The 26,211-nt window shown below is 36.2% G+C and overlaps 1 protein-coding gene across 1 annotated transcript in view; it reads right to left on the bottom strand.

Annotated features, from left to right (window-relative positions):
* The window catches only part of LOC108673930, a 64,638-nt gene extending 42,437 nt beyond the window's left edge, over positions 1 to 22,201 (bottom strand). The window contains exon 1 of the mRNA XM_047881690.1: positions 21,640 to 22,201. Coding sequence (XP_047737646.1) covers positions 21,640 to 22,201 — 562 coding nt within the window. The remainder of the gene's footprint in view (positions 1 to 21,639) is intronic.
* Between the last annotated feature and the right edge of the window lie 4,010 nt (positions 22,202 to 26,211).

The raw sequence follows: 26,211 nt of genomic DNA, 5'->3' as shown, positions 1-26,211 counted from the left end.
TTAAATACTATGATTTGAACGCTTAAAGATTACGATATGAAAGTTTAAATACTACGATTTGAAGGCTTAAAGACTACGATATGAAAGTTTAAATACTACGATTTGAAGGCTTACAAGACTACGATGTGAAAGTTTAAATAGAACGATTTGAAGGCCTAAAGACTACGATATGAAAGTTTAAATACTATTTTGAAGGCTGCCATGAACATGACTTCGACATCTCACAAGCTTTACGTTTTTTCAGTGACGCTGCAAGACTTGGCTTTGAATAACAATTTAGAGAGCGGTAAGCCATTATAAGCAGCGACTGCTGATTAATTAGTTGCACAGAAAAGCGTAGACGGTCAAGCGATAATATCTCTTGTTGCTAATGTGACTTTAATGGAGCAAAAATTTTCCAGTGCTTGGAATTTTATAGACGTAAAGAAAGGAACACACGAATATTTCTGCTTGATTTAACACAGACAATTAGAAAAATTTTAAGGAAGACGCACTTTTTTAATGAAGTTTTTCTCAAATAAAATTTTAAATTTTAAGGGGGAAAATATTATTGATAATTAAAATTAATTACCTTCCAAGTAACACATTTGTACGTTTTTTGACTATTGAAATATGGATAAAAGTTACACGCACGAGCAGAATGACTGTAATCTAATCCTCGTTATCATCAATTTTTAGCTCAGCGATGAATAGATCGAAAAGAAAGCTTACGTTATGATGAAAAATTTTCCACGGCAATAGTTTACTCATGTACTGAATATTTTTAAATATGTCTAATTTACGTAGTCTTAATTATGCTCGTTATTTCTCACTTAATAATAATAAGTAATTTCATCAACACTGTGTATATTTTTCTGTTAATAAAACTGGAATGTGTGTAGTGGGTGAGCTTAAATAAAGCTAAATTATTTTCTTCAAAACTTGCTGCAGGTTCTATTCCCGATAAATTTCATCTTTGACGCAACGGTGACAACAAACAAGATTACACTACAACAAAAAGGAAAAACGTTTTCAAAAATATTATAAAAAACATGCGATATCTTCCTTCATAAATAATTATGGTTTTGTAGCACACTTTAGTTGTTCTTACGCAGAAAAATATCTACGAATAAAGCATAGAGAAATTCGAGTGTGCAATAATTACCAAACGTTCTAACGAAATAAGCAAGCTAAACTTCTCAACTGCAAAATCGGCTGCAACCAAAAAATCACATTTGGTTACAGCTATGATGAAGAGTATTCATAATACCTTATAGAGAACGGCCCGTGTACATTATTCTAGCAAGAGACAATGTTGAAACTCATAGAATTTCATGATACGAGTAATGGTCTCGTCTCTCGAGTCAGTGGCAATCACGAAGCATTGAAATATGGTCGAAAATTGGTTGAAACTAGCTTTTTACGACACACTTTAATATCACGAGAGCCAGACATTTACGTCGCCATTGAGCTGTCGTGCACTCACTTATATTCACTCGAAGAATAAGCAATTCATAACCATAATGCTGGTAAAGCACTTTCTGGCTCACGTGGGGCTTGCTACATTATCTGTATCATTACTTTGGTCATTGGATGAGCATATTTGAGATTAGCTAGTATTTAAATTTACTGGAACTGAAATTAAAGGCTGATTGTGAAAAAATTTAATCCTAACTAGAACTAATCAGTTAGGTAATGTAGAGCACCACTGATTTCTTCTGAGGTGGTCAGTAAATTTTTCTTCTCTCTAATTCTTGAAGAAAGAATTCAAAGAATTCAACGTAGAACTAGAAATTATAGTTACAAGTATTAAATGATACTTTTACTAATGAATTTCAAGCTGCACCAATTTGCTCACTGCTTATTTGGAAGGGGAAAATACAGAGTTCAGCCCCGTCATCGTAAAACGTCAAATAAAATAACAAACAGAATTCCCTTTAAAATAAAGTTGACATCGTTCAACACAAGCCCTAGCAAAAATTCACTCTCACGGGACCGAACATCCTTTGTAAGTCGTCGAAGCGAGATCTCACTGTAACCTTTAACATTTCTAGGATAGACGTAAGTGACGTTTGCATGACGCAGAATGACGCACTTGTCAGTTTTATGAGCTAAGCCTGGGTTATTGAATGGCTTTTCAGTCTCCTACAATACAAAACTCGCTATTTTGAAAATATATTTAAGAAATTTACCTGGTAAACAGATTGAATATGTACATACTTTAGCATAATTTAACAGTAACTATGATCGCGAACTTTCCTGTATCTTGGAAATTTAGCGATTTCATTACGATTCGTTTGACGAATCTTGAGAAAACTCAGTTTTAGTTAGCATGTGAAAAAGGGATAACCTCCCCTAGTAATATGCCCTCAACGAAAACCAAATTGAACATTACGCAGAGTGCTGGAGCCTCGATTCTTAACAAGTAATTGCTGATTTTAGTTTCTACCTCAGTTCCAAGATTTACAGATGGGACCCTAAGTTACCGAGTTTACAAAAAGCAAAATTTATTTTTTACAAAAATCATTTGCTTATGTAATAAATTGAAGTTAGCGTCTCACAAATTATTCACGTGCATCTGACACATGTACGTCTTCCATAGCCCAACACACTTTCATACACAGCGGTATCCCGATGTCTATATAATGCACTGAACAATTATACTGTGACAGTATCATGATCACGACTCTCATCAGAATTTAGGAGCAGTCAAGATTTCTCGTACATGCACTGGCAGGATAATTAAAGCTGAATTTTCTTAGCTACATCTGCGCGGTAGCGAGCTCGCCAGCAGCAAGGCTCAATTCAATGGCACTCCAAAGACCTGTTGGTTTGAATTTGCAGTATGGAACCACACAATGTACTGCAAAGTGCCACCTTTTGGAAGCTACGTCACTGGAATCTAGAAACTGTACCCGGTGTATCCCGAGACTCTTGCCTTCTGAAAGAGAGTTACAGTCGTGTAGAGAGGAAAAAAATTAAAAAATTCAATTTCATGAAAAATGATTTCATCAATTTCATCACAACATTTTTAAAACTTAAATATCATTACAAAATTATAGATATATAAATTTTCGGTACCTTTGCCGGAATAAAGGAAGTATTTACAATCTCGCGGAGTAATTTATTTTATACCCTTGAGAATTATCCTCTCAAAGCACAGGCCTTACAATGCCAATAAATATGGCGAACAAAATTTTATGTTCGCCATTCATTGCATGCCATTCAATGTATTATTTTCAGCGGAAATATTTCATAAAATTTTAGCAGGCAGATCAAACGCTTGCAGTTCCGTGGCCTGTTATTTTCCTCAAGTCAAATACGGGGGGATTCAAACTGATGAACTGATGATCGTTGGAGAAAATCAACAGTGTAGATTTGGAGCGTTGCGTGTTCAAGGAGGTCACTAGAGCAACCAACGCAACAAACACCAAATCAATACCTGATTGCCGTCTTTTCTCTCTTTTTCTTGGACACATTAATTGTTATACACCAGTTTATTGACACTACAGAGCCAATCCATGACCGGCAAATACTACACATCCCGCACTGTGTCACAGCGCACAAGTGTAATGTTCACCTAAGAAGATCTCATAGCAAAAGAAACATGATTGGATGTAAAAAAGTAAATGAATACATATACTGTACAAGCAAAAATTCAAGTTTATCACGAAATAAAACAAAAACGTAATATACGTCAAAGATCAATCGGTCAATGACCAAAAGCTGGAAGTGGTCTTCACTGCGTTGGAAGGCAAAGGAGCTTCTGACACGAGAGAACATGACGGGCGACTACAAGACGTATAATTGGAGTGATCAATGGAACTTGATTGAACTGAAAACACAGGCATGAAACTTTCCCTATTTTTCTCCGTAAATGAGGAAATCGTTATTCATTTATATATATATAATTTCAAGCAAAATAAAGGCAACAGAGAAATGTTTACGTGTTTTAAACTGTATTTACACGTTTAAAGACACATTAAATTCATCTAACGAGCTAAAGGACTATTAATTTTTTATCTGTCTTATTTCATGCAAAAGTTTAGTAAGATAATATCAACAGAACTGAGAAAATTTAAATTATTGCCATCTTTTAAAGAAGGCACTGCAAAGTTCAATGCACCGCAGCTCCGGCCAATTGACTAAATTGAAAATTAATGGACAAGCGACGGATCTCTTGTTGATTACTCCACAGAACACGTATAGTTAACCTGAACAGTAAACCTTTATTAAGATTACAGGAAAATATCAATTGTTCATTCGAGGCCATGGTGAAATTTGCCATATTTTTTATTGCCGTTGAAACCGGGAATGATGAAATGAAAGTAAAACATTGATAATTTCATTTGAATTAACATGACGATTTTCATGAAGTTTCAACATAAAATATGTACACGAGTGAACGGTTGTTAAGTAAGTCCAAAGGTCAAAACTGTAGTCACGAGGCGTAATGTCCACAGGGGGGCGTCCAATGAAGTATTTTATAGGCCATCTCTGAGGCCACCGTGGCCACTGCGGTCGTCCATCAAGTGGCCTCTTACTTTTTTATTCCTTGCTTGCACTGCTGCAAATTCCTTCAATCAGTTAGCTCGCACGAACATAAATAAGAGTATCATTGACAGATGAGGGGCGCAGTTGGATATTGAAATAATTTCAGGCATTAGACGCTGTGTTGGTTATGTTAAAGATAGTAATATAAGATAGAAAATATTTTCTCAATGGTAAAATTACTTTATTGTGATTTTGCCCAAATTTATCAGCTTTGGATAAACTTTGAAATTCATTTGAAATTTCGACGCTCATTCCTCACATTTTGCTCCAATCACTATTGGAGTATTCTTGCACTATTTATAACTATCCTGCTATCAAATATACGAAATCGGAAATTTTCTCCGTAACTCTGACCAATTCTTATCGACAAAAATATCTTGTAACGCGTCGCAAACATCAAGCCGTCCTCAAGACTCTAACTTGACAGGAATATCAGAAAATGTTGCTTTTGCAGCACTCAGCTCAGAAGGCGGAGATCTCATTCAATTCTGACGTTGGTGACAGCTTGTCGATAAGAATTCACCGATAAAAGATCTATTACACTTCAGAAGAATTCTCCCTGTAAAATATGCTGAAACATCGACTTCCAATGAAAGGCCGACGGTAAACCAACCGAAATCGTGCTTGTTTTTTTTAGTTATGTTTGCTGAGACCGAGCAACTTGAGTCAATATGGCGTCATGCACTATGGATACTATGGATGGGCACGAGCGTAGCGATCTGTCACGAAACTTCTTCATGAGCAGAGTTTAGTACTGCAAGCATTGTATATTGGAGTCTAGACGATTTAATGCACAAAAAATTTGTTTCGCTGAAAAAATTTTTATTTATAATAATTTTTTATTCAATCGTATCCATGTGGCTAGAGTAGAACCTCTATTAGTCTTAACGCATTTTAGTAACTTGTGAATTTTCTTTGCCAATTTATCGAAAAAATTTTGTTATATCTCTTTAATCTTCAGTAATGGAATTTTTACTCAAACAATGAATCACTCATAATCATAATGAAGAGAAAAATTGAAATAATCATAAGTTTTCAGAGCAAGCATCCAATTAACATAATCAATACGTTACAAAAAAAAAACGATTTCTTCTCAAATGGAACTGCAACATATTAAATGATACATTTATATTTATGGTATTATAGCTTTAATGTAAATCAGATATATATTACCAATCAGTTGAAAATAATTGTTATTTCAATAATTTCATCGATAACGCACAGCTACAATAATTATTAAACTAGAACTTTAACTTTACCATCTTTCTGTTATATGTAATATAATATGATATATTGTATTATTAATATTATGATATAATACAGTGATGTCAGCGAAAATGATTAGTCCATGTCTAACTGCATGGTTGTAGATTCTAAACATAGCAAAATTTAACAGCTAACTTGGTCCCGATCCCGCAACTCACTACCCCAAACTAGAGTTTAATCCCTCGGCCCCCTCGCTGAACTTGATAAAACGTTTGTTAGATTATACTAATTGCTGAGACAATTTCGTTGGCAATCTAGGACGTAGAGCCTTAAATTTACGGTCGTTAACGACGCTGAGATCATAACAATAATATTTTATTATTAATGCTGCTAATTTATTAATGCTATCGCCGAATATTATGTTGCAGACGCAGAATGCAGTGTAGCCATGATAAGACAGGCTTCAAAGTGGTCACTGGCAGTGGCCAGCAGTCCGGTGAAAAACAGCCGCCCTGCTAGGCCTTTCCATCAGTCCCTGTATAATGGCCGAGGTCTCACGCTGAGAAATCCTCGTAGAAAATACCACCTGATGTTCCAATCTTCAATGTTTCCCTTCTTGAAAAGTATTCATAGAATGCCCGAAGCAGAGCGGCAGGTTAAGGGATATATTAAAAAAATTGTCATGGAAATAGTAAATGTAGTTGAAAAGTGGAAAATTTTGTTTTACAAATTCTTGTGCACAATGCGAGTTAAAATTATTTTATATTTGAGGGGGATAGTTTTAAATCAAACATTTTGAATTTAGTCGGAAACGTAGTTTATGTTCGGATATTCAGTATGACCTACTTTTAAAACCACATTTAAAAAAAAATTTCATTTAAATAAGAGTCGTCAGGACTTTTCACAAGTTTCATCCGTGATGATGATATAACAAAAAGAGTTAACTATAGTGTTAATCAAATTATGTTCATGAAATGTTTCCGCCATATCCGCTCAGCTCCGATTGACTCTTGTGATTCCGATCGAAATACATGAATATTGAATTAATGTAATGAAATAAATGCAGTAAGCCAGCTAATGTTTGCACGGCAAAAAGTGTTGATTGGAAAAATCACTGAAACTTTTCAAAAATAAGAAATTTCGTTAAAGCATATTTCTATAAAATTATCTTTTTTTATTCACGATATTAAACCCGAATAAAAAATGAAGAGCGGTTGCGAAGGCATTTTATTGCTTTTGCAAATAATGAACAAGGCAAATTGTCCTCAGATTGATAATACAAAATTCCAGACTAAGACTGCGTCGAATGACGGAGTTCTTTTCGAATCTATATAGAGGAAAGAAATAAGTAGATGAATAAGGATGAGTGATGAGGAATAATGATGATTAATGAGAGAAGAAATGAGAAGAGCATTTATAAGTAAATGAACATAAATGAAAATTGAAGAGCAAAAATAGGATATATAACTAAAGAAAAAATTGAATCACGGCTATTATCATAGAGGCAGTTTTTCATTTCATAAGGTTAATCGTGAACAATTTGCGATTTTGAAATTTTATATATTGCTTTTTAACCACTCATTCTGACCGACGTGAAGTATTGACACAACTGCACATCACGCTAACCAACCCGCACTTTCTGACCGACGTGAAGTATTGACACAACTGCACATCACGCTATAACCAACCCACACTTTCTGCCGACGTGAAGTATTGACACAACTGCACATCACGCTAATCAACCCGCACTTTCTGACCGACGTGAAGCTGTCGCGGGATTTCAAGGGTAACTCTTATCACCCGAGGCACCCTCGGCCAATACCAACGGACAAGTTTTGCTGCAACTTCACAGCCGCGAATGCAAACCAATATCGCGCACGACTCAATTTCTAAACGGTGCAGTCTCATAAGTTTTGCTGCAATCCTTCTCTCCCTTTCCTCTAATCCTTTCCTATTCTCTCATCAAGCCTGAATTTGCAGGTTCAGGGGCCATACTTTCAAAACTCGCTAATTAAGTGAACGTAAGTATTTACGCTCTATTTTCTTGTCAATGATTGGTGGATTTTGCTTGAATGGCCGTCAATGATTGGCTGATGAACTTACGATCTCTTAATTTTTTTTGTAAGTATAGGCCCTGGTATTTTTCCGGCACCATATGTATTCAGGATACAGCTCCTATGACTTTGTTGTGCCAGGTTTCGAACACACACCTTTAAACACAATATTTGCAAAATATATTTCAGATTGATAATAATACCTCGTCCAGTTGCGACTATAACATGATAAACGCATCATAATACATTCCAGTAAAAGCATAATTATTGTAATGTGTTAAAACACAATTTTAATTGAACTTGAAAATGGTACTTAAATAAACATTCGAATTGCTGTATCATTTTGATCTATAATTGTTTACAATAATCCTCTTGATTGAGTGAGTGAGTGAGGTTAAGAATAGTATGACCTTATAGATATATAACAATTTTAAGAGGTCACTGCGAGGGGACTCTCCCTCGTGCTGTAAAATGGATACGAGGGAACGTGCGTGGTGAAGAACGAGCGTCAGGCACACAATATATACGCGGTTAAAAGTAAATGCGCGCTGAACTTTAACCTTTTGACTCCGAATATATTGACCGTAGTCAATGCTATTCGGAATTGAATGCCTGGGGCCATACTTTCAAAAAAAGTTAAGAGATCGTAAGTTCATTAGCCAATCATTGACGGCCTTCAAGCAAACTCCACCAATCACAGACAAGAAAATAGAGCGTAAGTACTTACGTTGACTTAGCGAGTTTTGAAAGTATGGCCCCTGGTAACTAGAGTTGATATTAGATGACAAACGTGTGAAGTTTCATCAGAAGTAGATTTAAATCATAGCGTTCAAAACAAAATCAAATTTGTTAATCAAATTATGTTCATGAAATGTTTCCGCCATATCCGCTCAGCTCCGATTGACTCTTGTGATTCCGATCGAAATACATGAATATTGAATTAATGTAATGAAATAAATGCAGTAAGCCAGCTAATGTTTGCACGGCAAAAAGTGTTGATTGGAAAAATCACTGAAACTTTTCAAAAATAAGAAATTTCGTTAAAGCATATTTCTATAAAATTATCTTTTTTTATTCACGATATTAAACCCGAATAAAAAATGAAGAGCGGTTGCGAAGGCATTTTATTGCTTTTGCAAATAATGAACAAGGCAAATTGTCCTCAGATTGATAATACAAAATTCCAGACTAAGACTGCGTCGAATGACGGAGTTCTTTTCGAATCTATATAGAGGAAAGAAATAAGTAGATGAATAAGGATGAGTGATGAGGAATAATGATGATTAATGAGAGAAGAAATGAGAAGAGCATTTATAAGTAAATGAACATAAATGAAAATTGAAGAGCAAAAATAGGATATATAACTAAAGAAAAAATTGAATCACGGCTATTATCATAGAGGCAGTTTTTCATTTCATAAGGTTAATCGTGAACAATTTGCGATTTTGAAATTTTATATATTGCTTTTTAACCACTCATTCTGACCGACGTGAAGTATTGACACAACTGCACATCACGCTAACCAACCCGCACTTTCTGACCGACGTGAAGTATTGACACAACTGCACATCACGCTATAACCAACCCACACTTTCTGCCGACGTGAAGTATTGACACAACTGCACATCACGCTAATCAACCCGCACTTTCTGACCGACGTGAAGCTGTCGCGGGATTTCAAGGGTAACTCTTATCACCCGAGGCACCCTCGGCCAATACCAACGGACAAGTTTTGCTGCAACTTCACAGCCGCGAATGCAAACCAATATCGCGCACGACTCAATTTCTAAACGGTGCAGTCTCAAAAAAAGAGAGAATTTTTATTACGACATATCCCTTCTCATTCCGAGTTTTCTGCTATGAGACGAGCAGAGTTATTTTTATAACGAAGAGGCAGCTGGCGCAGTAGGATACGATTTCGATACAAGATTGAAACGAGCAAGATGCAAAACATACCAAGCAGTTTACAAGTTAATACGTCTGAAACTCAATCACAAATAGTTGATGTTGCTCTATCAATTGATGATGATATTATTTGGGTTAATTTATCAAATATATTTAATATTTGATATTAATATTATTAATATCAAATATATTTAATAATATATTTGCCCTACAATTTTTTTTAAATATAGTTGAGACGCAGTAAACTAACGAGCTCGTGCTTTACCGTGTACCGTAGATAACTAGAGAACTGCATGATGCTAACTAGAAATATAAAGCAGTGCCCGTGCATGCATAAAACTGTGCGGTGAATGAGAAAACTAACAAATTAATCTGACAACAGAAGGAACAACAGAGACGAATGAAGCAATCGCGAGGAAAAGACAAAACCCGAGCTTTAAAAAATGTCACCCGGTCCGCAAGAGAGATTTCTTCGATCTAGTCCAAATGGCCTCAAAATTCAATCTCGGATCGAAGACACAGTATCATGAGGCTCACTCTGACAAAGACACTACAATTTTACAGGTGATATTTCATTGCATTTACAGCAGCAGTTTTAGAGTCTTTTTTTATGGGTCACCTTACGACGAAACCATCGGCCGGCCTGCAAGTCTGGAGAGCTCATCAAGTTTGATGGCTTCATCCAGCATAGCACCTTCAGTTCATCGATCTGAAAACCCCATGTATCACCAAACTTTTACTTCCGTATAGATTTTTGATGGAGCTGCAATATATCTCCTAACATTAACTTACATATATTTTTAGTGTAGCCCCATATATCTCTGAACTTCTACTTACATATATTGTTGGGTCAGTCCCATGTTTATCCTTCATTGTACTTCCATACATTATTGGCGCAGTCTCATGGATATATAAAATTTTCTTCCGTACTTTATTGCTGCATTCCACCAATATAATCCAACCTTAATATCCCAGTTTTCGTATGCTTGTTCATTTTCAACGGCATTAATTTGACCTATTTAGTATTCAAGTATTTGTTTGACCTATTTAATATTTAGGTATTTGTTTGACCTATTTAATATTTAGGTATTTGTTTGACCTATTTAATATTTAAGTATTTGTTTGACCTATTTAATATTTAAGTATTTTATTTTAATGATATTCTGGGAAAATTAAATTTATTAACGTCAGCAATGATAGATTCCAAGGCTTTATCTGCAAGATTAATTATGACCAAATATATTGTTATTCCCAGCATCATGCAAAATTATTTTGCGTCTATGTTGATTTGCCTTATACCACTCTTAATTTAGGTAAATATAGCACATGCTTTTTGTGCACAAATTAATGAGGCCGCTAATTAAACACCGCCCACGCCTGGTTTTCTTGTCTAAAATTGCCGCACAAAAAAGCTACACGTGCATAATCGTTAATTTAAATCTTTACTTTTTTTCGCATTGTAATAGATTCTCGATTGTTTGTCAATAACTAGCAAGTTAGCTTGGCGTTGCCAGGTGTAGATTTAAATCATAGCGTTCAAAACAAAATCAAATTCTGAATCGTGATAATAAATAAAAGGAATTAGAAAGTTTGATAAATCTTCACGACAAAAATCTGCAAAAATTTGAAATAACGAAACATGTGTAAATATTTATACATTCGAAGTATATTATTATATTTTGATAAACTTGATCCAGGCTTTCCTAAATTTAATTCTTGTGCTCCTCGAAAAATTCGAGCTCAGCAATAGGTTTACAATAAGAAATAAGTTTATCGCAGAATAAAAAGTATAATTTGACAAGCGCATCTGCCGTGCGATTGTTAAAGTTGGCCGTAGGTTAGCGCGCGTATTTTTTATACCTCTCACCAGATCCTCCCTAGTTCATACCAATTCATCCTGGCAAAATAATGGACAAACTTCGCAGCTCCTCGCAGAAAAAGAATCGTGTCAGCTGTCCAGAGATTTATCTTCTCCAGAAAACACAGGTCGCCGGATGCAGTTGAACAATTCGTGTAGCACACTTTCGTACAGTTTCCTATCGTAATAAATCAAAGAGCAGTGCAAGGGTATAACTTTATTGATTTACATACAAACTATTGATTTTGCATCATAAATTAGAGACAAACAATAGAATTCGAATATGAAAATGCAATGAAGTTATCAATTTGAGAGACCATTATGATACAGTGAAACACTTTCTTACGCCGTTGTAGTATCTCGGAGCTCTGAAACACACCAAATCTGTTGTAATTCCCTTTAACTTTAATGGAAAGATGTTAAACAAGTCATAAACGAGCGTCAAATTGGCCGACAGTTTCTTAGCACCATTACTTCTACGAGGCTCTCGTAATTGGCACTAACAAGAGCACGACTTACATCAACTTAATTAGAGCGAAGCCTGTGGCCCCAACGCAACTAGAGTGTGTGAGCCTGAAACAAGTTAAGCTCTCCTTGGAGAAAAGTCACGTCTTACAGTAATAGTTCGTCGGTAATTTTATCCAACTGCAATACTCAATTATACAAGTATTTAGTCAAATATAAATGTTTATTTAAGCTATACTCATTGCAATTAGAATTGATTCAATGTAACTGGTTGTTCGTAATTTGAAGTTTGCGTTCAATTTGAGAATGAATCTACATATTATATTGAATTTTTTAAATTTTCGAAAGACAACTAATAATTATAAATATTATATTATGGAGCATCTCTTCTAAACAGCTAATTCAAAATAATCAAGTAAATAAAAATATTTATTTCTTATCATTAACAAAGTAAGGAAGAATCGTACCTGTATGGGAAACGTTATATAAGCTGGACTTTACTGGACCAACAGCCTGAGAGAGTGTTAATATAACGAAACTTCAATTCTTACAGTTTTCTTTTCGATTGAAATCAGCATACAAATAAGTATTTATAATGAATTGTATAAACAAATATTTGAAATTCGAGAAAAGACAGAGGAAATTTATTTTTACTCATTAATTCTTCTTTTCAAATCGAGCAGTTAAATTAAAATCAACAATAATAATGTGAGCCATTTTTTATAAAAAAATTATTCAAAACTCAACAACATAATTTTAAATATTACCAATGAAAGTGTGTTCGCTGTCTTGCTGTTTTGTACTACGTTTTTTTCAGCAAGGTTTTAATTTTTTGCTATTTTTTAAGCCGTGTTTTCCATCTCAGTCTCGACGGGGCCAGGGAATAAAGCATGGCATTTAATTAACGCTGCTCGGCCCTTGCAAACCTAAAATAAAAAAACGGGCGCTGCAAATTTAACCTCGGCAGGAAATGAGCCCAGCTTGAATAATAACATTTAGATCGAACATAAATCATCGTACAGATTTGAACCTTATTAAACATGGATGAACACTTTAACTTTGCCTTACTGTAAAAAATGAACCTTTACCCTAATCTATTAAATGATAAAAATTTGTGCAATTTTTTGGTAACACTTTCGCGTTGCAGTTTTATTTTATTCATAGAAGAATCCTAGAAGATGGATTCTCTAGTCTATAAATAAGTACTTGAATTTTTACAATGGCTGAACTCATATTAAAATCCCGATTAAATTCATATGCTTTGTGTGATATTACATAAGAAATTTTCGTGTAAAAAAGTCATCGACACAAATGGCTTATAGCTTATAATGTACGTTGTTTTGAACAGTTATATTGGAGAAGATAAGAAGGTCATATTTAGTTCATTTCACAGACCGTCACTTTGTGCTTGAGCGAGCATTTGTCCAGAATTTTGAGCTTCAAAGCAAGGGATGCTTTGAAATGAAAGCGACTCTTAATGAGACGTGAACGGTCGCAATGTCAGGCCTCTCTCATGCCTCAATACCAGAAGTCTATCAGCATTTCCTGAAAAATAACACCATCTGGTTGATCCAAAGCGTTCGTGATCACTTGATTGGAAATGAGCCGGGCAAAGAGGCCAGTCAGGCAAAAGTAGTTTATGCTTAAGTCAGCAAGCCGGATTCAGGGCAGGAAATTATACGCGGCAATCCATCGCTGGAAATTTCCTGGAAATGATCAAGCAGGGCCCTGTGGGCTCCGCAATTTGGTCCTGACTTACCATCACGAAGAATTTATCGGCGTTGTTTTCCTTTGAATTACTTACGTGACGCTGAATAATTTTGAATTGAAAAATTTAAATTAAACCGAGGTTACCAGTACGAAGGGATTTTTTGAAATAAAAGTTTAACATCGTCGTTGTAAAAAGCTTCTTGTAATAAACTAATTCGCCAGCTCTAAAAGTACTGTAACTACGAGTATGTAGACGTGTATTCAATTGCAAGCAATCCCGGATAATTCACCTCTATTTTAGTCTAAATACCTCTCATACAAAATTTATACATTTCTAGCCGTGTAGTCATTCACTCTATTTTTATAATAAAATTATATTTGCAATGAAACAGGGAATCATTCAGTTAACGCACTTTATGGGGACGCACGTTTCAATTTCACATAATAACTAAAAAACTATTGCTTTCAAATAGATCATCTCAAATTCGAAGTTCAAAACGAACAATTTTGCTCCCACTTTATTTCTTTGTATTAAAGACCCAATATGATTTCTCCCCACAAATGTTCAATTGTCGGTATTCACCACCCACACGCAATAAATATTGCAGCTTTTGAAATAAGATATGAAAATTATTAGCATGCTGCATTTTAACTCTCTGAAATTCGTACAATTTTAGTTCGAACTTAAAAAATACTACTAGTTTTTATTCAAAAAATTGCGTCGTCATAGACTTCTCGTGGGAGTAACGCTTAGGATTTAAAGCGTGGAGGCCATGGTATTGTCGGTCTGCGAATTTACCGCTTTAAAATTTGCCAGTTTAAAAATTTCTTATCATGACGAACACTTCCATGTACCACGCGTTCATTGAACTGTGTTTGTTACGTAGCTGGATGACGTCAATCTAATAAAAAATTGTAGACGAAAACAAAGTTATTAGGCACTAAAGCCTTGAAAAATTCTGTTTAATTTTAGTTGCTTAAAAGAATACAAAAGACTTCCACGTGTAAAGTTACCTAACAAACTCCTTCTATATGATTACCGAGTAAACTTAATTAAAATTCTTCTCTTGCGTTAAGAAATGAATCTTAGATAAAAGGATCGATACATGAATGCTTAAATAGCGGCCAGCTGTGAGGAATGGGCTATAACTCACCGTATGCACTAATGTTTATAACTCTACTAGTACATTTATTATTTTACTCTGTATGCAACACGTCTATAGCGCAATTACGTAATAGACTTGAAATTTTTTTTTCACACAGGAAAGTCACATCGTTAATGGTGTATAACAAGTCTAAACGTAGTGACTTATAATATTTATTCTTACGAATAAAATATATTAACTATAGCCTAATATTAGCACTACAAGATCAAATTTTAATTCGAATTTTTTAATCATTATTATCAATCACTAACTAGCAAACGAGAGTTTCGTAGTAAGTATTTTTAAAAAGTCATATCATGTTGCATCCAGGAATATATTTGAGAAAAATTACGACGAAAAATCCTTATTAAACACAAGACGACATCATCTTCTTCCCGTACCTAAGAAATAAATTGAAGCTCAATGAACACAGTGCAGCGCTCGCTGACATCCGAGAGCAGTTTTCTTAGTTACCGCAATTATACTGAAGCTTAGGAGTATAGCAGAGTGAAAAGTAGTCGTCTAACGCCGGCTTGTCATAATTACTGTTCTGCATTAATTAAACATGAAAGTTTAAGTAAGTAAACGCGTCCGCGATGGCCTTCCAAACAAAAAAAATTTTCATTTGTGCAGCCACAGTTTTTGTCTTAAAGAAAATTTAGTCTCAATGGCTAAAATAGAGAGCGCTCTCAACTCATTAGCGATTTACAGTTTTCGCGAATGTAATTTAGAAAATTGTACGTCATCGCTCATTCTGAAACTTTTACGACGTCGGTAGTTTCCTAATATTTACATATATAGAGAAGTATGATTTTCTCTAAAATAATATTGTGTTAGACACTACAACACTTGAATTAAAAATTTAACTCTTTTTAGCGCATTTTCTCATTTATGGAAAAAATGTACTATTGTGCGCGCCATGTCCGTCTGTCTGTGTCCGTCCGTGCCCACGTTTTCGTCGACGAGGAAATGCGCTCTCTGTCACTCACTGCAGTGAGTACTGAGTTATATTTTTTCTCATTTTATGCGCATTGGATTAAGAAACTCCCAAATAAACTCAAACATGAAACATTAGGTGTAACTTTTCAATGCCAGCGCAAGGCATACTTGTCAGCACGATGACTGACGATGAAATTGCTGTCGTCAATCAATTTAAATGAAAAACCTGCAGCATAATTCAATTCCCGAAGGCGGTGATTAGTAAGTCTGTTGGCATAGGCAGCTATTAGAATTTAGTTCAGAAACAGTGCTATAGTTGACCAATCTCGAAAATGAAGTTAATCTATTTGTGATATGACTGTCAGTCAAATTATGTTACAATTCATGTGCTGTAATCTGTAACGATGATCCATTAAAAAACTGTTGGTTGGACGTTAATTTAAAAAATTAAATACTGTGGCTAAAATATCTCATATGAAAAACAGTAGTAAATCATTGCAAAAAAGGTTGGACTTTTGAAGATGAGTTAGGTGAGTTAATGATGGAATGTCATGTTTTTAAAGCGGCTTTTGGCATTGAATTTTAAATTATGAAGAACGATCAGCAGCTTCGCCCTAAAGAAAACGATCGTACTCCGTCATCTTCCGAATCGCTTGATTATGAAGAGAATTACATCATTCACCAAAGTCAATTTAAAAACTTGCAGAGACGTGTATACTTACACACACGAGTTTAATTATACTATACCATTTACAGATTACAGTCTGGTGGACATTGAAAGACGTTTGCGGTTTGACAAGGTCTATAATTTTGCATAGCGAGAACATTATTTTGTTCATAGTCTAGCACTAGATACAATATTATATAGCGGTCTAGATCCCCGGAAGTTCATTAGTTGTGAGAAGATACCTAAGTTGCTGTAATAGCTCCACAAAGTGCGTATATGGGCAGCGTTGGTGGGGAGGTTATAGCCTAGAGCTCACCTAAACTAACGCTAGATGAACGTTCGACGAGCCTCTCAAGGCCAGCACAGACGATTTAACTCACGCTTAACTCACTTAATCCTTCAGTGCTTGGAAAATACTCACCGTTCTGGGAGACGTGACCTAATGGACGAGAGGAAAAATAGGGCAGAATAGACATATAAATGGTTTGCCACTAACTATTTTCCGCTCACAAAACTTTGACTTTAGCTACAAATAATATTGAGAAAGTGATAAAAATTATAAAAACCGGGAGATAAACGGGCGATTAAAAGGAGTACAATTTAGTTTAAATTTCAGACGAAGAATATTACAAAGCACTTGCACAGCAAATGATTCATATAATTAATACAAAATATCATCATACTCAAGCCCATTTACACACCTATTATAGTTCAGTAACCTAAATCTCACCAAATAATTCCAGCCGCATTATAAATAATGGAGAGCTTAGGATGTAAGTTTAAATCGGTAATACATCGTCTCAGAACACGGAGATAAATGAAGACGAATATTCAAATATTTATACTGAAAAAGCATTTTAAATCCTTGCAGCGCTCATTGCTATCACATCAAAGCAAGTGTTCGTAGTTTGGGAGGTTCATGAATTAAGGATTTCGTAGACGTGTATTACAGGTGTTTTATTTGGGGACACATAGCATCCCCAGTAATAAACTAGGCTTCCAAGGATATTCGATACATTAAATGACTTAAATAAATGACACTAAATTGACTGGCCGCACTCTTAAACACTCAAACTACTCAGTTAACTTAAAAAATTCAACAAGAATCGCTCACACAATTCAACTCACTCATACAACTGAACCCGCATATACAACACAATTAACTGATTCTAGCATTAACGTGCCATTGCGTGAACATCAATCAATTTAGAAAGCAATCTAGGATTAAAATTAATCGTAATTTAGTTCATTCATATTTATTTCCTGTCAGTGCCCTTAATGCCTAGCAAAAAATGCGGGTATATTTGTTTCAGAAATCACTGAAATCATATTTTCTTTCCTCACAAAAATGTATAGAGAACTTGTGCTCACAAGGCTGTTCGGTACCTTCAACTGTACATGTAAAAATTGTGTTGTCTGTGTTGCCTTCATTCACTATAGTGAATTTTCTTGCAAAGATTGCAAGTCTCTGCCCCGGGAAAATGCAGCATCAGCACTGGATTATTTTCAGGAAGACAGGTTCAATCAATGTACAAATGCCAGGTCAGCTAAGTAACCTTCGTCCGCTGACCTTTTCTGGGCGGCCCTGGCTGAAAGAACGATGATGAAATGTAAAGCTTCATTTAAAACGAATTAGTAAAAATGTAGTTTAAACTTAAAATAAGTTTGAAGGTTTGGTTGAAACTTTTTTGGTAATAATTTACATGCGCATTGCATGTAAACAACTATATTAAAATATAAATCATTAATTAAATGAAAGTTATGCATTAACATGCCAAATTTTTCCGGAGTCAGGATTTCGTTAAGCACACATGCATCGGAACGTTAATACAATTCTCTCAGTATAATAATCTTTCAGTATACTGTACAATTAAGCTCTTTGCTGGTCTGTTATTGTAACACTTCTCTTTAACTTCACCTCTTGCTTGTTTGTTTGTCTGATACAAATCTTATAATCAATATTTAATACACTTCTACCCGTCCAACCGATCTGAAATTTTGCACACTTGCGTAAAGTCGGAAACAATCCTGGAATAAATTGACAGAATAAATAATTTAAAAAAATTAAAAATAAATAAATATATGTATTGTACATTAGTAACATCGGAGACACTGTACTTTTTAGAAGTGTTGTCTTTAAAAAGTAATTTTTAAACGCATATTATTAGTTTTTAAGTTTTTTTATCCCTAGATATACGAGTTTGATACCCGTCAAGCCCTCCCAAATCCTCATATACTCAAGCTTCCAGGTGAACAGCAAAATAAAATCATAGAACGAAATTATTATTATTCCAAATATCATAAAATGAATTGCTCCCTAATTTATCTGGTCTTTACTCGTCATGAAGAAAGGTCGTAGACGTGGTATTTGGACAGAGACGCCGCCAGTTCGTCTCCTCAACTTTTCCAGGTCTTTAATGGACTCCGTGCCGTTGAAAAGCTTTCTAAACTTTTTCTCAACTTCTCAGCACGATTACCGTCTTTAAGCGCGCATTGTCCGCCAAGTCCAAACTTTCATGGCCTTTTTTAAGACCAAAGATAAAATATTATAGAAACGATTACGGGCATTTAAGATGGATGCAATTTGGAGGTGAACTGAATATACGTCTCGACCAATTTCCGAACTTCGTCCAGTGAATAAGTGACACATTTATCATCTCATGCCGTAGTGAAATGCATGAAATGTACTAATTGATCGAATTTTGAAGTCTCTTTACAGCGGAAAAATATAAATTTGTGCTCGAGTTTCAACATACTTTTCGACTGCATAACAGATATGAAACCTGACAATAAAGTATTTTCATAATTTTTCAATTTAGCAAATTTGTCAATATAATTATATAGTAAGATTAGATCATCTATAATTGAGACGTAATATTCAGTAGACGTGGTAGATATCGAAGGAAAAGTACTAGACCTGAGTCAGCATGGACAACATCATGTGACAGATCATTCGATCAAGATCACAGAAGTGGGCGGAAGTCATAGGTCTATAAAATGGCTTGGAACCTTCGTAAGGCTCTCCAGTACTGACAAGTACGCCGCCATGTAACTCCCGTTAGAACTAGATAAGTTCTCAAGACAGATGGTGTCATACTACATAATCCCTCATGCACATAGTCAACGAATCCTTTTCCTCAAGTAGAAATATGCAATCAGTCAGATGGCTTTTGATCTCACCGCCTGACACGACTCTTTGTTAATCTAACAAATATAATTTTGCAATCTTGGCTTGGAACCTTCGTAAGGCTCTCCAGTACTGACAAGTACGCCGCCATGTAACTCCCGTTAGAACTACTCGACGTCTTAGCCTTGTATCTCTGATATAACTCTCATGTATCCACCCCATATCAAGATAAGTTCTCAAGACAGATGGTGTCTTACTAATCCCTCAAGCACTTAGTCAACGAATCCTTCTCAAGTAGAAATATGCAATCAGTCAGGTGGCGCTTAATCTCGCCGCCTGACACAACTCTTTGTTTGTTAATCTAACAAATATAATTTTGCAATCATGCTTCAATATTTATAGAATTGTTTCAATATAATTGATTTGACACATCTGCAACCGCATTTTGTCAAATCAATTATAATAATTTTTTTACAACCGCGTGATGTTAGTGCCAGAGGTTCCAGAGGATTGAAGCAAAGGGGGCTTATCACCCTACGGACCTGTGGGTAAAAGTCAGTAGCTGCGAACAAGTCACGAAAATTACACGAATCGTTGACAAACCAAACTGGCCTATTCTTCATCGCCGACACAAATATATTATAATAGTGAGAGCCTTCTTCACGTCATTTGAAATGGAACGAGTAATTTGGTGCAGGCCGTTAGACTTGTGTCAGTAGGACAGTCGTAGTGCGGCTCATTTCATTACGCTCTAACTAAGTCAATTCTCTCAAGTGTCGTAATCCTACAACTTTGTCCTCATAAGACTGTGATGGCCTGACGTTGACTTAACTTGTAGGCACGGCCTTTGCGACGACAGGGATTGCTGGCTTAACTTCTACTTTAATGGGCGAACCCTCTACAGGGAAGAGGCGATGCTCTTATCTACGTTATTTTAGGTTATAGGGTATACAGTATCGGTAACAAATACTCCTCTTAAGGTTTGGTATTCAGAGACAAGTGATATTTTTTGGCCTAAAATCGTCAATAAGTAAGCGTTTGAGTGAAAAATTACTTCCATTACAGTTAACCCACTGCGAGAAAGCTAAAATTTGACACAAATTCGCTTAAAATCAAATGCAATATATCTTGATTGAACTAAGCCTAAGCTTGCTAATAGTTCACGTATCCGTGAATAACTTCAAGACAAATACATGACAAAATAAAGCCCCAAAAATAAATTTCACAATGACAGACGGGATTTCTCAAATTCCAGAGAGATTCCCGTGAGCAGGTCCCGAATGGTTCTCGAGCAGCGCCATCCATTGCAGGGAGCCTAATAAGAATGGGACGGAGTCTCTTTACACTGGCTTGACAATCGCGGTCGATGTCTAGAGGGTTTACCTTCATTAGGAGGCACGGCGCTCCCTGCCTTAGACTGGCCACCAGCTCTTCGGCAAGCTCGCTAATGGCTTTGTGTCCATAACATCCGAGAATTATATTTTCTTAGCCCGATTATCGAAATGGAGATAAACCATATTTATTCACAAATGTACAATTATTTGTTTTTGTTTTACTTAATCAAATTTGTTATGAAAAAGCTTTAAGCTAAATGAGCTTCTGCAATTCTCGCGTACCCCATGATAATAATTATTTAAATACTAAATGACAAAATATAGAATACGTTTCAACTTAGAGGGAGCTATATGTAAGAATAGCAAGCACAAGGCGCAAATTTTCAACATTGGAAAGATTTTTTTTTTTTGTGTGTGCGTAGAAATTTTTTGTGTGTAGAAGGGAAATTAAACGAATAATAAACTGTGGCCGGGTTAATAAAAATGAGATGGAACACAAATATTTAACCTGTGGCAAATATCGGGTTGGTTTTCAACTGAAAGAAAATTTTCCAGTGTAAATTTACGCATAGTCTACGGAAGATAATCTGAAAAAATACTCAAATCCTGCTTGAACCATGAAAGAAACATTGAAGAACTGGAATCTACGTTGATAGGGTAATCCTCACAAAATTGAAATCAAAATATTAGACTCACCCAGCTGGCTACCAAGCGATGAATTGATCCTGAAGTGATGAAAGGGAGCGGTGGTGGTAGTGGTGGTTGAGGTGACGCTGTGGTAGTTAGGTGCCGGAGGAGGAACACTGTCGCAACACTCTCTGTCAGGGAACTCGCTGGCGTGGGTGGACGCCACCAAGAAAAGCAACAGGGGCAGCAGAGTTGCCATTGCAGGCTTGAATTTCTTGAAGCCGTTCGCAGTCCCTTTGACGAGTCTCGAGGGACTACCGTCAGGTCGCATGATGGAGTCTTTTTCCGAGGAGGAATGAAGAAAGCCAGCGTTTTGGAGGCTTTTACAGCTAATCGGCTGACATGAGGCTCCTCGTGTTCTGAGAAGACGATGGAAGAACCACAGTACAAGCCGAAGTGCGGTCACGAAAATGAAGAACCTGCTTGCATTACGCTGTGATGAACAGACATCTTTTTCTTGAGTCGCTGAACTTTTGGCTCGGCACGAGTGACCCGAATTTTCTTCGGAATCATTGCTTGTGTTCACAGGCACTTCCACAGGCTGTTCTGTGCCGTTATTACCTGCTTCCATATTGAGGAATGACGAAAGTTTACTCATATTCGTGTATACACTTCGAAATATACTGGTATTGGTGCTTTTAAAACTCTTGCGATCTACAAATTGTACAGTCCTATTATCCAGTAGGGATTGATGTGGTTGGTCAGGAAGTCTAAGTAAGTCTTTGGCTTTATTATCTAAGGATGATAGGGCGTCTAGTTGTATAGGAAAAATAAATTTATTTTCTATATTAGTGGACTCATGTGTTTGGAATTGAGCATAATTTGTGGTACGTTTAAATACTGAGGTATCTTCATGATAGAAGAAAGCATTATCCTTATAGCCTGTGGCAGTCAGGAACAGCGTTCTTGGCTTTGACGACAAGCGTAGCTTTACCGTGCAAGGTCCGTCGATCTTATTGCTGGGAGCTTGCATCGACCGCCGCACGAATTCCTTTCGTTGGACTCCTGCTGCTGCCGCTGAAGCTTTTTCTTGAACGATGCAGGACGAGCAGTCGATATCCTTGCGACTATACCGTATAGTCGATGCTAGATCGCCTGCTTTGTATGAATGTACCCGTTGGCGATAAAGCAAAACGCGGTTCTTCAGCCGACTTCTACGATGATATTTTGCAGAAATCGACCTCAGCATCAACAAAGAATGTTGACAGCAGCGTCTCGATGTCAAAACACTAACTTTTTTCTTAGACTTGATGCCACTTTTTCTCGTAGCATGAAAAGAAAAGTTTTTTATTCTCGAAGTGGCAACGGAACGATTACTTCCAATACACATACTACCTTCCTCAAATAAAATTGGGCCAGGGCAGGCACCTCAAAACCGACAAATAGGAGGAGAAAATCTAACGGAAGAATAGATTACACACTCACTCGAAAAAATAACAGTTTTATCAACGAAATTTTTCTGTTTATTCTGTCAAATATTTCTGGTACAATCACGATGATGGCTGTAAAACACGATGGAAATTACACGTATGTAATGTACATGTTTTATTTGCATGAATTACTGAAATAGCTTGCGTAAATTTAAAGTCCTTGTAAACAAGTTAGACACGTAAATAAAATAAATTATTCAAACCATGCCATAAATCTATCTCAAGGTTGCGTTGCGTAGAAAAATCCAATGCAAAATAAGTTACTCGCACAAATATTTGTTCGCACAAGCGTCGAATATGATAGCCTTATCAATATCTAGTGAATTATCTTGATTTTGAAGCAAGTATTCAAAATGTTGAAAATGTACACAAATCTCTTAAAAGATTCCAAAATGTTTAAAATTAATTTTCGTTATGTAGTAGATTTTAGTACCAAAAGTTAAACAAGATGAGCCTCATGCAAAATTGCCATCAAATCGGAAAATTTCGAACCTTACATCACACTGAAACATTTCAAGGATCTTGAACTGAATTTCATTACTTTAAAGGGTTACTTAGGCACTTGGCTTTAGAAATAAATTATATTATTTACTTCTCTCTACCAGTGCCAGAAAAAACAACACGACTTCTTCCTCTTTGCAGACTTATGCGCTGGAGCCACGCAAGGATTGTTGTCTGCTTGCGGCCGTCACGCGAACTCTGTTGCTTCTAAATATTGGTCGACGGTATTGGGTTATCTTCTACGTTAATGAAATGGAGTCATTTACAGAAATTACACTTTGAAATCCAACAAGCAGTTTGAAAAAATATAAACTGTAACGTAGAAATATTGTTACAATTCGTTACGAATCGTGAAATCGATTCATTTGACAAATTTGGACCATGAAATCTAACACAAATTGCCAAAAAATAATAACTTGTAATGCAGCAGTATCATAACAATTCGTTACGAATAAGCACGCAAGAGCATTGCTGGCATATTTGAAAGTAAAAAATTCGTAGATGATGACATATCGAAATGAATTAGTTTTAGTGGTTCACATATTGTCTAACTTATTTCAAACTATAATTCACCACACGAATGCGTTGTTTGAATAATTCAACAAAAAATTGAAGACCGGCATGCATCAGCTGTGCCCTTACAATCACTTAAACAAATCAGTGAGACGTTCACTATATCGCTATGCACCTTTTGCCATTGTGTGGGTAATCCTGACTCATTTTGGCCCGGCATGAGCGAACATCAGTGCTACGTCCGCCCAATGAGTCCGCTATAAGGAAGTGTATTAATATTTAGATAATATTCCAGGACATTTTTATGTGTGTTCGATACAGGTGCATAAATCAGCTATTAATTCAAGCGTTTTGAGTTTGCGGCGAGCAGCATTTGCAGATGATCAAGGCTTGCGACTATTTGCCTTTACCCTGCAGACCAATTACAGGAGTTGTTTGGTCTCCTTTATCGGCTTCAGTGAGGACTAAATGCTTCTTGAGGCCTCAACTGCAGGCCTACATGCGACTGCCGTCCTTACAGCCACCCGAAAACTAGATGTTTATTGCTTTTTATTGCAATTGATTATAAGTTATAGCTTCCCTATATCATGGGCATAATGTTCAGACGATGGAATTCCAACGTTAGAAGTATGTAAAATAATTAAATATTAGAGTATGTGGTTCCTAATTTTAGATGCTGGGAAAATTAAGGTGTAGGGTGGTTTGAATTAATGCTCAACTGTGGAAACCGCGTTCGTATGGCTAACAAGATAAATACATCGCGCTAATGTGGTTTAAGAAATGTGCTATAAGTGAAATTACAATATGAACGAATATCCAGTAAACGAATAAAAAATCTCACAAACAACGACATGGCAAGACAAAAACCATTGTTTATTGATGAGGACTGAAGGGTGCCTTTGTGACGCACAATACGTCATATCCGGTTAAGTTAGCACAACATAAATCGTGGAAGCAGCCAGCCGTCAGGCATGTGTAGTCTTCTGATATTTCCAGATCGATGCGAGAGTAATTGAAGTCTGGTAGCCATGATAAGATTGTCAGTCGCTCGCCGCTTAAGTTCAATGTAATCTTCTTTATGGACGAGTTTGTACATCAAAGATAAGAACTCGAAAGGGTTTCATTGGAAATGTTTGTTCAGCGAGGCCGGCTATTTGGGAGTCACAGCAGGGTTAATTGACCAATTAATTAATCAACACGAACCCACTGACCGAAAAAAAGCTGACACCAACAATGCAACGGTAACGCGGAATGCAGAAGTGGCTGATAATTATTCTGATGATCAAAAGTTCGACGAAGATCATAAATTCGTTAATTGTGTTTGTGGTCAATACGATCAGCCAACAGTTACACGGCAGTTGATAGCGCAGAGATCAAAGGGGTGTCACAGTTTTCAAATACCAACGAAACCTTCAGAGTTCATTTGCAAATGTTAGCTGGTGCCTTGTCACTCCTGGAGAAATGACAAACAAGTAAAAATTACTTTGCCCAACTTAGAAACTTTTTATTTTTAATTTTCTTTGAACAAAAAAAAAATTTGCAATCATTTCCGTGGCAAAGATTGCCCTCACAATGGCGATGTCTCTGGCTCGCGCAGATTTGGTGGCCGTTTCACTGCACTTTAAGAATTGGTTTCCGCTTCAGAGAAGCTTTATTTACGGACTCGGGAAATCCGGTGAATTTAATGACCTTGGTACCGCGGACTTTACTTGGAATTACAAAATAGCTCCAGATGAAACTTCAGGGTTGGATTAATGTTGGCTAACCCAAGCAGGCGATTAAAATACTTACTGTAATTAACTAGAAGTTAAAGAATGCTTAGAAATGAGACTATAATGCTGAAAGTTTCTCACGTGGCCTTTCACTCGAAACTTAGCTATATAAACTGGTAAACTCTACATAAAAAATACCTATATTATTTTGCGATGCAAGATCAACCCTCATACGCAATAAACGCTGAAGCCTGAGCAATGCTTGCTGACGCATGACCTTCACTTGGGCTGACGGGATTAGAAGGCTTCGGCGCCCATACGACAACAGAACCAAGATTGCATTGCTTTTGAAAGTAGCAACTTCATTCAATGGATCGACTTTAAAGCACCTGAACCGTTTTATCACTTCAATATAGACTTAAGGT

Source organism: Hyalella azteca, unplaced genomic scaffold (assembly GCF_000764305.2).
Source record: "Hyalella azteca isolate HAZT.00-mixed unplaced genomic scaffold, Hazt_2.0.2 contig8602, whole genome shotgun sequence".
NCBI lineage: Eukaryota > Metazoa > Arthropoda > Malacostraca > Amphipoda > Hyalellidae > Hyalella > Hyalella azteca.
The sequence above is the reverse complement of the archived record's forward strand: the minus strand, read 5'-3'. Positions and strand labels throughout refer to the sequence as shown.